The sequence below is a fragment of the Natator depressus genome, chromosome 2 (assembly GCF_965152275.1).
Source record: "Natator depressus isolate rNatDep1 chromosome 2, rNatDep2.hap1, whole genome shotgun sequence".
Lineage (NCBI taxonomy): Eukaryota > Metazoa > Chordata > Testudines > Cheloniidae > Natator > Natator depressus.
In genome coordinates, this window is record NC_134235.1 from 243,527,469 (window position 1) to 243,540,044 (window position 12,576).

Here is a 12,576-nt window from a genome sequence, read left to right on the forward strand (position 1 = left end):
TTCCCCTCTCCTCCCTCCCCCCCAGCGTTCAAAATCATTTAGAGTAGCTATAAACATCAGAGATGTTTTTAAATAAAGTATTTTCACAGCAAAATTGTGTATAATTTTATTCTGAGGATGGGAGAGGGAGGAGGAAGTGGACAATGGATCCATTATATGCCATATAGTTTTATTTATTTGCTAAAACCCTTATACTACCCCAGTGATTCCAAGGATTTGTTCAACTTTCTATTAACAAAAAATAAATTTCCAGCTCCAAAGAGGAACTTCACTGACAGGGAAACATTTCCAAACATTGTAACTATGCACTTCTCCACCCCCAATCCAGTTTGTACTTCAACAAGTCCCACATTCAACAAGGTACTTATGCAGAAGCCCAATGCCTAGTCTACACTGGAAAATATTTCCTGTTACCTGTACTGGCCAACCTGTCCTATAACAAGACACATCTTAGACTAGCAAAAAAGTGCTTTCATCGGTGTAGCTTATACTGGTTTGGTGAGTGAAATAAGCCATACTGACAAAAGCACTTTTATGCTGGCTGACATAAGTGCTACAGTAAGGCTTTTGATGATATAGATATGTTGCAAAATTGTCACATACCTAAATGACATTGCTATACCAGCAAATGTTTCTAGCCCTAGCCTAACATGAATAGTCACACAGAAAATGTCTTGGTGAATCCAGGTTATGATGCATTTCAGTTGAGGATCTCAAAGCACTTTACAAACGTTCGTTAAGCCTTACAATATATGTGTGAGATTGGTAACTGTTTTTCACAGACATCCTGCTGCCAAGTCCTACCCGAAGCACTAGAAAGCCCTCCCTCCTTTATGTGGGCAGGTTATACGTGCGAGAGAACATTTATAACAAGACTATTCCTTACAATGATCACAGTACTTGATTAAATGGGTACGTGTAAATTTATTGAGGTTTATGGTTCTGTGTAACTGTGCAAGTCATAAAAGTAGAATATCTCTGCAGTTATGTGATATTTAGTTATTAAATAATTACAGTAATTGCATGGGGTATTTCTACAAACTAAAGTGTTACCATAACATCTAAAATTTACAAATTGGATAACAATTATTCTTGGAGTTGTATCATTATTCCAAGCATAATTACCATGTGATCAGCAGTGCATCTAATTAATGCATAATCACATGGAAGTTACTTTCATAACTAAATTCATCCTTGTTATAAAGCTTTGTCATAACATTTGAGTATAAAGATACCAGAAAATGCCCCCAGATGAGGTCATGAAACGTCACAATAATTGCTTCCACTGTAACAACACTATCCCCTTACCACTCTAAATGGTTGGTTTTACAGGAGGAGGTTACACGGAAAGGGCAATGCACTGTATAAGTTGTGAGGTGCAGAGAAATGAGTAAATCACCTGTGAGAAGTAACTTTCCATTATTTACTACCGTTCAGTTTGAAAGCTCTTTCACAATAGCTGAGCTAGAAATAACTCAACAACTAACCCAAAATAACTCTTTATTATTCAGTAAAGCTGGCTTCTAGCACCTTCGAGACTAGCCGCTAAAATTCTAAAATTCTATTAAGTATAATCTCCTCTTAACCCTCATCAGAACACCCACTGCCTTCCTAGAGGAGAACACTCCAACAGGATCAGTATTTCTGTAAGAGTACTTAGAAAGGCCTGATTAATAAAAGTGTCGGCAGGAGAGGGGAACCTGCAGTTCGGCTTCTGGAGTATGCAGAATGAAAAACATTTCAGCAAACAGAGCTTCTATTTATAGTTGTTTGCATAAAGACAGGTTTTTGTCAAACTTTGCAAGTTGGATTTGTTTTTTATGAGTGTGTCCTTATTTAACAGGTTTTACCTGGCAAGATGATTACATGCAGCATGTTATTGCCCTGGAACTCTCAAACATTCATAAAATCCACCACTGGCGCCCTGATTCATTTTTATCTGATGGATCTGACACACTAAGGTAAGTCTTCCATAACGTTATGTGTCATAGTGGTGGGTTTACAGGTGTGTAGAAACAGAATGTCCTGAAGACCAAATTCTTATGCAAATCACTAAATACCGTCCACAGGATGAGCAGAAACTAGTGGTGCAACAGGATTTTAAAAAATTGGTAAGGAACAGGGGTGAGAATGAGTGAACACCACAGACACCCTGAATACTAATATGATAGGAAAATGTTGGTGGCAAACATATTTCCCTTATCCTCTCCATTCATTGCATTGGTATCAGAGAGAAATTGGAATAGCCAGACCAGACCGGTGGCCCATCTTATCCAATATCTGGTCTCTGATAGTGGCCAGTACCAGTTGCTTCAGGGGGAGGAATAGGAAATTTTATATCAGACAGTTACAAAATAACCTGCCCATAGGAGAGCTTTCTTCTGGAGTGAGCTCATGAAAACAAATTGTTGCTTGTGCGTGAAACTGTATAGAAGTTTCAGTTGAGTTAGTCTCGAATAACATGAAAAATAGCAGTTTTTAAAATCATAATGACAGTGCACTTCAGTGGTCCAATAACGTGGAAATTTAACTTAATACATTAGCGTATAAGCATATTCTGAATAAGATATTGAACTATAATACATTTAATGTCTAATAAGAACTAAAGGAGGCCTGTACATGTTAAATAAAATTTCTCTCCCTACTTATATTAACTAGCTATTGTTTCTCAATGGCTTACCATGCATTGTAATGTCAGTAATTATTTTGAATTATTAAGGAGGAATTTTGATTTTCTTTTGAAATAAGTATTGATGTGCTGATCCTACAAACTCTTACATGAGTAAATCAATATAAGCCAGATTTTCAAAAGAGCCAGGTTTTAGGTGCTCAGCATTCACTATTGGAAATTCGTTTTCAAAATGGCCCAGTTCTTACCTAAGCACCTAAAGAAGGGCCAGATTTTTAAAAGGTGCTAAGTACTCAGCAACCACTGATGTGACATTTATGACCGGATTTTCAGATTTATTATTATTTATTGTTTATATGATCATAGCACCTAGGAGCCCCAGTCACGGACCAGGACCCCATTGTACTAGGTGCTGTACAAACACAGAACAAAATGACAGTCCATGAGGCTCTCAGCGCCTGGCATGCTGAGCCCTTGAAAATATGGCCCAGTGTGTCAGCAGTTTAAAGTGTTTGTTGATTTTCAGGTTGTCTGTTTTCAGTACATACTGCACATTAGTTAATATATTTTTATGTATCTTTTTATCTGTGATGATCTCATTTCTCCTGCCTCTCTCTCATTTATTTTACTTTTTAACTCTATGGGTATTACTGTAGGCTCCTTGAAGCAGGAGTTCTGAACACTATTGTCATAACCAATTAAATAATTATATATGCCCCTTAATCTATATATCTAATTATTAGGGCTGTCAGTTAATTGCAGTCAAGTGATCAATGCAAAACAAATTAACTAGATTAAAAAAATAAGTTGCGATTAATCACAATTTTAATCACACTGTTAAACAATAATTAGAATATTAATTTAAATATATTGTAACTATTTTGGATGTTTTTCCACATTTTTAAATATATTGATTTCAATTATAACACAGAATATAAAGTGTACAGTGCTCACTTTATATTATTATTTTATTACAAATATTTGCACTGTAAAAAAGAAACAAAAGAAATAGTATTTTTCAATCCACTTCATACGAGTCCACTAGTGCAATTTCATTATTGTGAAAGTGCAACTTGCAAATGTAGAATTTTTTTTACATAACTGCACTCAAAAACAAAACAATGTAAAACTTTAGAGCCTACAAGTACACTCAGTCCTACTTCTTGTTCAGCCAATTGCTAAGACAAACAAGTTTGTTTACATTTATGGGAGATAAGGCAGCCTGCTTCTTATTTACAATGTCACCTGAAAGTGAGAACAGGCGTTCACATGGCACTGTTGTATCCGGTGTTGCAAGGTATTTACATGCCAGATATGCTAAACATATGTATGCCGCTTCATGCTTTGATCACCATTCCAGAGGACATGCTTCCATGCTGATGACGCTTGTTAAAAATGCATTAATTAAATTTCTGACTGAACTGCTTGGTGGAGAATTGTATGTCTCCAGTTCTGTGGTTTTACCCACATTCTGCTATATATTTTGTGTTATGGCAGTCTCGGATGACGACCCAGCATATGTTGTTCGATTTGAGAACACTTTCACCGCAGATTTGACAAAATGCAAAGAAGGTGGCAATATGGGATTTCTGAAGATAGCTACAGCACTGGACCCAAGGTTTAAGAATCTGAAGTGTCTTCCAAAATCTGAGAGCGATGAGGTGTGGAACATGCTGTCAGAAGTCTGAAAAGAGCAATACTCCGATGTAGAAACTACAGAACCTGAACCACCAAAAAAGAAAATCAACCGTCAGTTGGTGGCATCTGACTCAGATGATGAAAATTAACATGCGTCAGTCCACGTTACTTTGGATCATTATCAAGCAGAATCCGTCATCAGCATGGACGCATGTCCTCTGGAAATTGTCAAAAAGTACAATTAGTGCTATATTTAACACAATTTGAGACAATTCCCATCTCCTTAAGAAAAAGAGAAATTTGTTTTCATTGTCAGAGTGAGTGTTAATACAACTGCCACAGGCCGGAGTTTGTAAGGGCTAATCCAAATTCTGTTTTCGGATATGTGTGGGCAGTTCCCAGTGACTTCAGTGGGACTTCAGAGGGCAGAATTTGGTCTTGCATTTCTGTTTTCATTCCCTTTCTTCTTAAAGTAAATTAAGAAAGGAGAAGAGTGATGTTCGAGATTAACTAAGGGATGAGAGGAACATTTGGAATTGATAGATCATTGGGATGGCTTCTGTGATGAGAGCCTCTTCAGATTAGTTGGTTCTCACTGAAGCAGAAGTTGTACTGACTTACTCGGTTCCAAACTGGTAGAAATTTTAGACTGGCTTTCAGTTAGATAGAAAAGGAGGAGTGGTGTGTGTGCACTTGCATGCACAGGTGTAGTTTAACTCAGATAATCTAACCTGGGCATCCAACCTGCATTACAAGGCAGAATGTAGAGTTCTGGAACAAAAGAAGGGTATTTTGATGTACCAGAATGTTTACACAGGGATACAAGTAGCATAGGAAACTAGCAAGAACTACATAGTAGTGCCCCCATAGTCCTCTCTGCAGAAATTGCCTGAGTCCCCCAGAATCAGCGTATCTCATTTGACACCAGTGGTGAAAGTACACAGCCCTTTTCTTGAGTAAAAGCAGCACAAGGCTGCTCTAAACTCTGTAGGTTTGGCCAGTGGAGGATTCCCTGATGCGAGAACTGAAGAAGTCAGCCATAAAGTTGCCTTCTACTGTCTCCCTTGCAAGCTCTGGTGTAACTGGTGTTCTGGGATAGGGGAGCATATTGGGGCTGCAACTCACAGCACTGCAGAAATTCCAGGCAATGCTGGAACTTACTGGCAGTTTGGGACAGGTTGCCATATCCTATGCAGGCCTCCAGAGCTCTGTAAATTATTCCGTGGTTTGCAGAGCAACTCATGATTAGGAGGATTCAGAGTGTATCAAAGCAACCATAACCTTTCTTGCCCCCAGACTGAGAGTTCTGCCTGCACCTATTAGAATCTCACATGCCTGACCTGTTTGGTCAAAGATTCTGTACTTGTGTGTTGGCTCTGGGCCTTCTCCCCTACTTTCTTGGAAATGTGGCTGTAGTGAAATGACGCTACCAAGTTCAGCCATCTGCTGAGGGTTTGTATAATTGGGACAGCTGCCTCCTGTGTGGCTCCTCCTGGCATTGGATCACACTACAGGCAGCCTGCCTCAGTTTCCCCTCTTGGACTGTTCCAATAAAACTGCCTTTCATGCTTTTTATTTGTCAAAAATACCCCTCCTTGATGACTAAGTTTATTACTATAAACTAAACTGCAAATAAAACTCAAAATACCAAAATAAAGTCCATTCCTAACTCCACAGAAGCCCTAAATCTTGCTCCTCCCAGACCTTCCTGCTTGGGGCAACTCTCCGGATCTCAAGGTTTTCTCTGCAGAAGCCTTTTCTCACTCTCTGCATAATCTTCCTGAGCTTCCCCCTTCATTGCAGCCACCTTTTGCCCCTTAGAGGGAATTACCTGATTTAATGCATTCAGCGCAGGTATGCCTTATTCTGTAATCAAGCTTGGTTAGTCTAGGGTTACCATAAATTTTCCTAGATATTTCCTTTTTTTTGATCCTCTGTCTGAGCAGATATTTCAAACAAGAGGAAATGTCTGGGATTTTTTGTGGAGCAGACATTACAGCTCAAAAAGAGCTGGCTGCACGTCCTGATTGGTCCCTCTGCTGCTGCCGCAGCCGCAAATCCCACCCACCCAGGCCCTGGCTCCCCATCCTGGGGAGGGGGAGAGGCAGGGAGGAACTGGCAGATGGCAGGTGCTACATCCCGGGTCTGTGCCAGCCACCCTACCACCATGATGGAGTGACACTGCCCCCCACCTCGAGAGTAAGGCTGCAATACCCTCACCAGTATCCCCTAAATACTCCCTCCCAGTACACACACAGTACACACACAGCGCTCCAGAACCCCCCCAACTGTACCCATCTCTATCAGCTCCCCCCACCCCCAGCAGTGTCCTCTTTTTGGGAATCTTGAAGATGGTAACCCTAGTAGTCCCAGCACTTAAGGGGCAAACCACCCTGTTATAGCATCTCATAAGAGTTATGTGGCCTGAGTCTGAAGTCACACCAGTATAGCTCCATCAACTACGGTGGAATTACTTCAGACTTTCACCACTCTGAGATCAGAATTAAGGCAGGACACTTGATTTTTAGATATAAACATGACAGGCTGAAGCTTTGTGTGAGGGATCACTGGTCACAAACCTAGGCCCATATGTCCACAGGAAGTGCCCAGATTGTGACCACCACCGAACAGCTCTCTAAGAACTCTGGCCCACTAAAGGCTCCGCCCATGAAGCTGCTGACTGGAGTGAACATCCAGCCCCACTGATTGGCCCAGACATACTACTTACGCCAGAAGGAGGCACAGGATGTTGTCTGAGCAATGGCATGAACTTCTGATCTATTGCTGTACTGGACCCTAACTCTGGTTTGACCCTGGCACTGTTCCTGACTCCACTTTGACCCTTGATATTGGCGTCTGACTCTGACTTGACCCCTTTCAGAGTAACAGCTGTGTTAGTCTGTATTCGCAAAAAGAAAAGGAGTACTTGTGGCACCTTAGAGACTAACCAATTTATTTGAGCATAAGCTTTCGTGAGCGCTTATGCTCAGATAAATTGGTTAGTCTCTAAGGTGCCACAAGTACTCCTTTTCTTTTTGACATGACCCCGGTGCTGTTCCCTGGTTCCTGACTCCAGTGCTGACCCATAGTATAACTCCTGACACTGATTGTGGCTCAACCTTTGGCGTAACTCCTGACCTCAACTCTGGCCCTGACTTCAGTGTGACCTTGACTCCAACTCTGGCTTTGGTTCCTGACTTCTGACCCTGGCTCTGACCACTAGGCCTGACCACCCATTCCCTGGTCTCTATGCTCTGTTAATGAATAAATAAAACTCAGCATGGTGGTACTCTTCCAAGCTCTGCCTTCAAAATATACTCCACCTGTGTGAGTCCATAAAATGAGGGCTGATCTACACTGAAAACTACATTGGCCTAGCTGTGTCTTTCAGGTGAGTGAAAAAGCCACACCCCTGAGAGACATAGCTATGCCAATCTAACCCCAGTATAGACAGTGCTAGGTCGATAGAAGAATTCTTTCATTGACCTAGTTACCATCTCTCAGGGGTGTGGATTACTACAGGTGCAGGAGAACCCCTCCTGTTGCTATTGTGTGTGTCTACACGGAAGTGCGGCTGCAGCTGTGCCACAGTAGCAATTTACATGTAGACATGCCCATATGTAAGCGGGGGAATGGTCCTGCTATTGCAGGGAACTTTCCTGGCTTACACGCTACCCTGGTGAAATGGGCTGGTGAAAGGATCTGAGTCCTCACTCCCACTTCCTTTACCCAGAGGCCTGCCTGACCTCAAGGTCTCCCCTTCCACTCTCCTGTGTGGCAGAGTCCTTGTAACTCCAACAAGGCTGGGCCCAGGATTCCTGGGGGCTCGACCCCCAACCTTGTTGTGATCACTTAGGGCAGAGGCTAGGGTGTCCCCACTTCGGGGTGCTCTCTCTGCACTGGACACTTTCCTGAACTACTGATCATTACACGCAATTCAAAGCAAACACAATTTATTAAACAGCAATCAATTTTTTTAAAAAAAGGAAGAAATGAGAAAGGTTAAAGGAAAACACATAACCCCACTCTGTGGCATGGGGACATCATGGGTAGCATCTCTGGAATGTCAGGGCAGTTCACAGTCTGTTCCTCACAGTCCCAGGCCTCCTCCTCAGGCCTTGGCGGTACTGCAGGGATGCTGCAGCTCGGACACTTGCTCTGGCGGTGGCCACACACTCTCAGACTTCTAAGTGGCAGGATCCTTCTTCCCAGCATTGCCCCCACCCCATCAGGGTTACGATCTCCCTCCAAGTCTGGCCTGCAAGGCCTCTTGGCTGGGGTGTCTCCCTGCGCAGGGCCCACTGCCGAGGGTCCCCTTCGCTCTCCCCAGCTGCTCACCGCACCCGGCTTTGGACTGCTCCAGCTCCACTCTGCCTCAGCTCCGGCTCCACCACTCTGTCTCAGCACTGCTGCTGCTGCTACTCTGCCTCCGGCTCCCTGGATTGCTTCTCTGGCCCCTCTGGCTCTGGCTGCTGCAGCTCTGCTCCCTGCACAGGGCTGCTCTCTGGGCTGCTTCTGTAACTCTGCTCCCAGCACTGATCTGTTTCCTGGGCTGCTTTTCTGGCTCCTGTGGCTGGCATGGCTCTGCTCCCCAGCTCAGCTTCGGCCCCTGCTCTCTCCTTAGCTCGACCTCACTCTGTCTGACACAGCTTACATGGAGGAGGATGGAGGATGGGACGCCCCTGGCCTCCTGACTCCCTGATTAGCCTGCCCACCCTGTCAATCAGGCTGACCTGGAGCATTGGCCTCTCTCCATTGTTCCTGAGGACTGTCAGTCTCAGGGTTCTGATTTCCCATCAACCCTTTCTTTTGGTACTGGGAGCTAGCCAACCAAAACACCCCCACTGAGTTTTAGTAAGGGGACAAGAGTCCCCTTACACATAGATACTGCTCACAGTAGACTGCAGCAGTGCGGGAACTAGGAGTGCTGGGGGTGCTGCCACACTCCCTGGCTTGAAGTAGTAGTAACAAACACCAAATACATGGTTTCCATCATCAGCACCCCCACTATAAAAATTGTTCCAGCACCCCTGGACTGCAGATGTTCAAAATAAAATCATGCGTGCAGTCTGAATGCAACTGGGCGCCTTTGACTTGACTCTTTGATTGGGAAGGAGATGGTGGAATGTACCAAATGCCACTTGTAAACATCAAAATTAGATGTCGCCCACAGAAATGCATATCTGGGAATCTCTGTCTCTTTTCTTACATGAGGAATGAAATAGTTAACAACGCTGACGTTTAAATTATCATCATTAGGCACTCAAGTTAACATCTCAATGAGATGGATGAGTGGATTTGTTCACACCTCTGAGCTGTTATTCCAGATTTTCGGCAGACTCACAGACACCTCTAGAGCAGTTATACTTGGTCAGATTTGAGGGTTTTGTGTTGGTTTTTTTGGCAGATGTATGAGTTGGAGACTTAAGGGAAAAAAAAAAGAATATGAAGAACATGAGAACTGATTCAGAGATGTACAGATATACCGTACCATTGCTACCATTGCTGCTGGCTCAATCTGAGCTCAGAGTCGAGCTAAATATATTTTGTAAAAATAGGTAACCTGTATATCACATAAGAATCTGGGTCACAGATGCAGATCAGAAGAAACTCTCATTCCATCCCATCACCTCATTTAAGCCCTACTGATTGCATGTCCTTTGCCAGTGGCATCTGGGGATTTTGCAAGTTAGGTGTGGGACCAACTATTGGCCTAAAAAGAAATGGATTCTGATTGTAGGTTTAATAATTTCTTTGAAGTTCTGTTGTAAGCACAGCTGTGTATCTCTTTAGGGTGAACTGTAATATTGCCTCTTGTATTTACAAATATTTTTCCCCCTTTGGACAAAACTTTGTCCTGATTCAGGCTTTGTAGCTGATTTGCTATTAGATCATTAATTATAATCATTATTTTTATTACCTTACCAGTGGATTTATGTTTTCTTTTTGCTGAAATATAGACATTTCCCACATGTTCTAGTGTCATGTTTAAAACTCTTTAGGTATTTTTTGTTAAGAACCATCACATAGAGCTGACTCCTGTAGCTTCAAATATAAAATGTAGTGATTTTTTTTTCTGAGTTCAGTGTATATCATTTATGCCGGTAACACTCTTTTCCTTGGTTTTGATGTGCAGGGCTTCAAAGCGGAGTGCTGCTGATAATGAAAGGAATTATGAGCTGGAAAAGGATGTGGACTTGGCCAAGTCTCTTCAGCAATATCTGGCATACCTAGGTATACTCTCGCAACCTGCAGCTCCAAATTTATATCCAAGGATGAAGAACGATAAAGCTTCTGTCAAGGTTGTATCTTTAGGTGCTTTCTACATTTAATATTAATTCCTTCCTTCTCCTCTGCCCTCTCCCTTTACACCCTGCTACCAGCGTTTGTTGTTTGAGTTAAGACACATAGGAAACTGAATAAAAGCAGTCTCCCCAAAAAGGTGAACTGGTTAAGAACCTACCTCTTATGTTCTGTATTGTTACAGGGTCTGCTTCCTGCATATGCCTCAACTAAAATGCATTGTAAAATCTAGTGTAATAAACTCTCAGTAGATAGATAAAAGCTGATGTATTTGTCCACGGTCAAGAGACATGCTCAAATTTTTAAAAACTGTGTCTTTAACAAGTTCATGGAATGCAATATGGTATTTCGAAGAAACTGGCAGATATTCTTGACCTCTTGGGTAATGTTTTGGCACCCTGTAATGTCTTAATGTGTTGGCTGTTTGCATGAATGCAACCTGGAAGCAGCAGGTGCACCTAAAAAGATTCTTATGGGTTAGAGAGTCAGGCATGGAAGACAGATTTTACAGATGATATGCTTGGTATCTAAACCAAACTGCCACAGCTGACAAACCTCTTTCCCCCGCTTGCTACCTTAAGAGCTAATGACTCATATACATAGAACTAGCAAGACCATCTACAGTAGCATTTTCTGGTGATTCCCAACAGTGGTACAGGTTGTACCTGACATTTTATTTAACTGTCACATGTCTGAAAGATTCTGGAGAGACAAGGTGGGCGAGGTTATGAATTTATGCTCCTACCACCCCAAACTGGAACCCATATGGGATATCATTAAACAGTTACAACCCATATACAATGGGGACCACATTCTGAAAGAAATCTTTTCTGAATCCCCTTTTCTGGCCTTCAGCCAACCCCTCAAGCTCATCAGAAGCAAGCTCCCCAAAGACTAGGACACACCAGCTCAGAGTGGCACCAGAACAACAAATGCAAAATTCCTAGTCATATCTCCACTGCTGTGATGCTCAGCACCCTCCCCAATACACCTTCAGGATTCATGTGTCCTCTACATACTTATCACAGCACGTAGTATGCCCCATCAACAACTATATGAGTGAAACTAGACAATGACTGTGCTCTTGAATGAACTTTCACAGTGAACTCACACAAATGATAAAAGACAAAAACATCATACCACCTGTGGATGAACACTTTTCACAAAGTGAATCACTCTATATCTGACCTCTCTGTTCTCATCTTCAAAGGAAACCTGCACAACACCTTCAAAAGACAAGCCTGGGAGCTTAAATTCATAACTTTGCAAGATTCTAAAAATCATGGGCTGAATAGAGACACTGGATTTATGGTGTCTTACAACAGTCTATAACCCACTTAGCCCCCCTCCCCTGCCTTCCCATCCCCTTCCTTTCCCCACTATGACTAGAGGGGTGTTAACACCTTGAATGGTCCCTGGAAATATCTTACGCTAAAAAATCCACCTTGTAGCTGTGACACAGACTACATTTCCCAGAAATGAAGAAGAGCTCAGTGTAAGCTCAACGGCTTGTCTCTCTCACTAACAGAAGTTGGTCCAATAACACATCACTCACCTTGTCTCTTTAATGTCCTAATAATACGGCTACCACAAAACAGAAGTATTATGGTCCGAAATCAGAAATATCTCAAATGTCATGGACTGGAGTAAACAGCAGTAAGTTAGAATTTATGTGATATGACAACAGGTACTTATTTAGGATAAGAGAAACTTTTAGGCAGCAGCAAATTAGGTATGGGAACTAATGAATGGGCCCACTCCCGTTGGTGCCTGAGCTCAGCTTTTTGAGTGTCCGGTTTTGATTCTGAGGACATTGAGTGAGGTTGTCATTCTTTGAAGGCTCTATCTTTCAGGGAAGTGTAAATTTGCCCAAAAGATATTTCAGTAGGTGCTGTCATGCAAATTCATAAATAATCCATATGTCTGAGATCTTCTGTAGGGAAGCCTGCTGTGATAACACCACCCACCAACATTATTGAGTGTTGCCATGGAGATAGGTACTTAGA

The 12,576-nt window shown here is 42.4% G+C and overlaps 1 protein-coding gene across 3 annotated transcripts in view; it reads left to right on the forward strand.

The window, feature by feature from the left end:
* The window catches only part of PTPRN2 (protein tyrosine phosphatase receptor type N2), a 1,019,026-nt gene that overhangs the window by 390,776 nt on the left and 615,674 nt on the right, over positions 1-12,576 (forward strand). For all 3 annotated transcript variants that reach the window (XM_074946270.1, XM_074946267.1, XM_074946269.1), the window contains 2 exons: positions 1,844-1,961; positions 10,404-10,569. In XM_074946270.1, the coding sequence (XP_074802371.1) occupies positions 1,844-1,961; positions 10,404-10,569 (284 nt within the window). The remainder of the gene's footprint in view (positions 1-1,843; positions 1,962-10,403; positions 10,570-12,576) is intronic.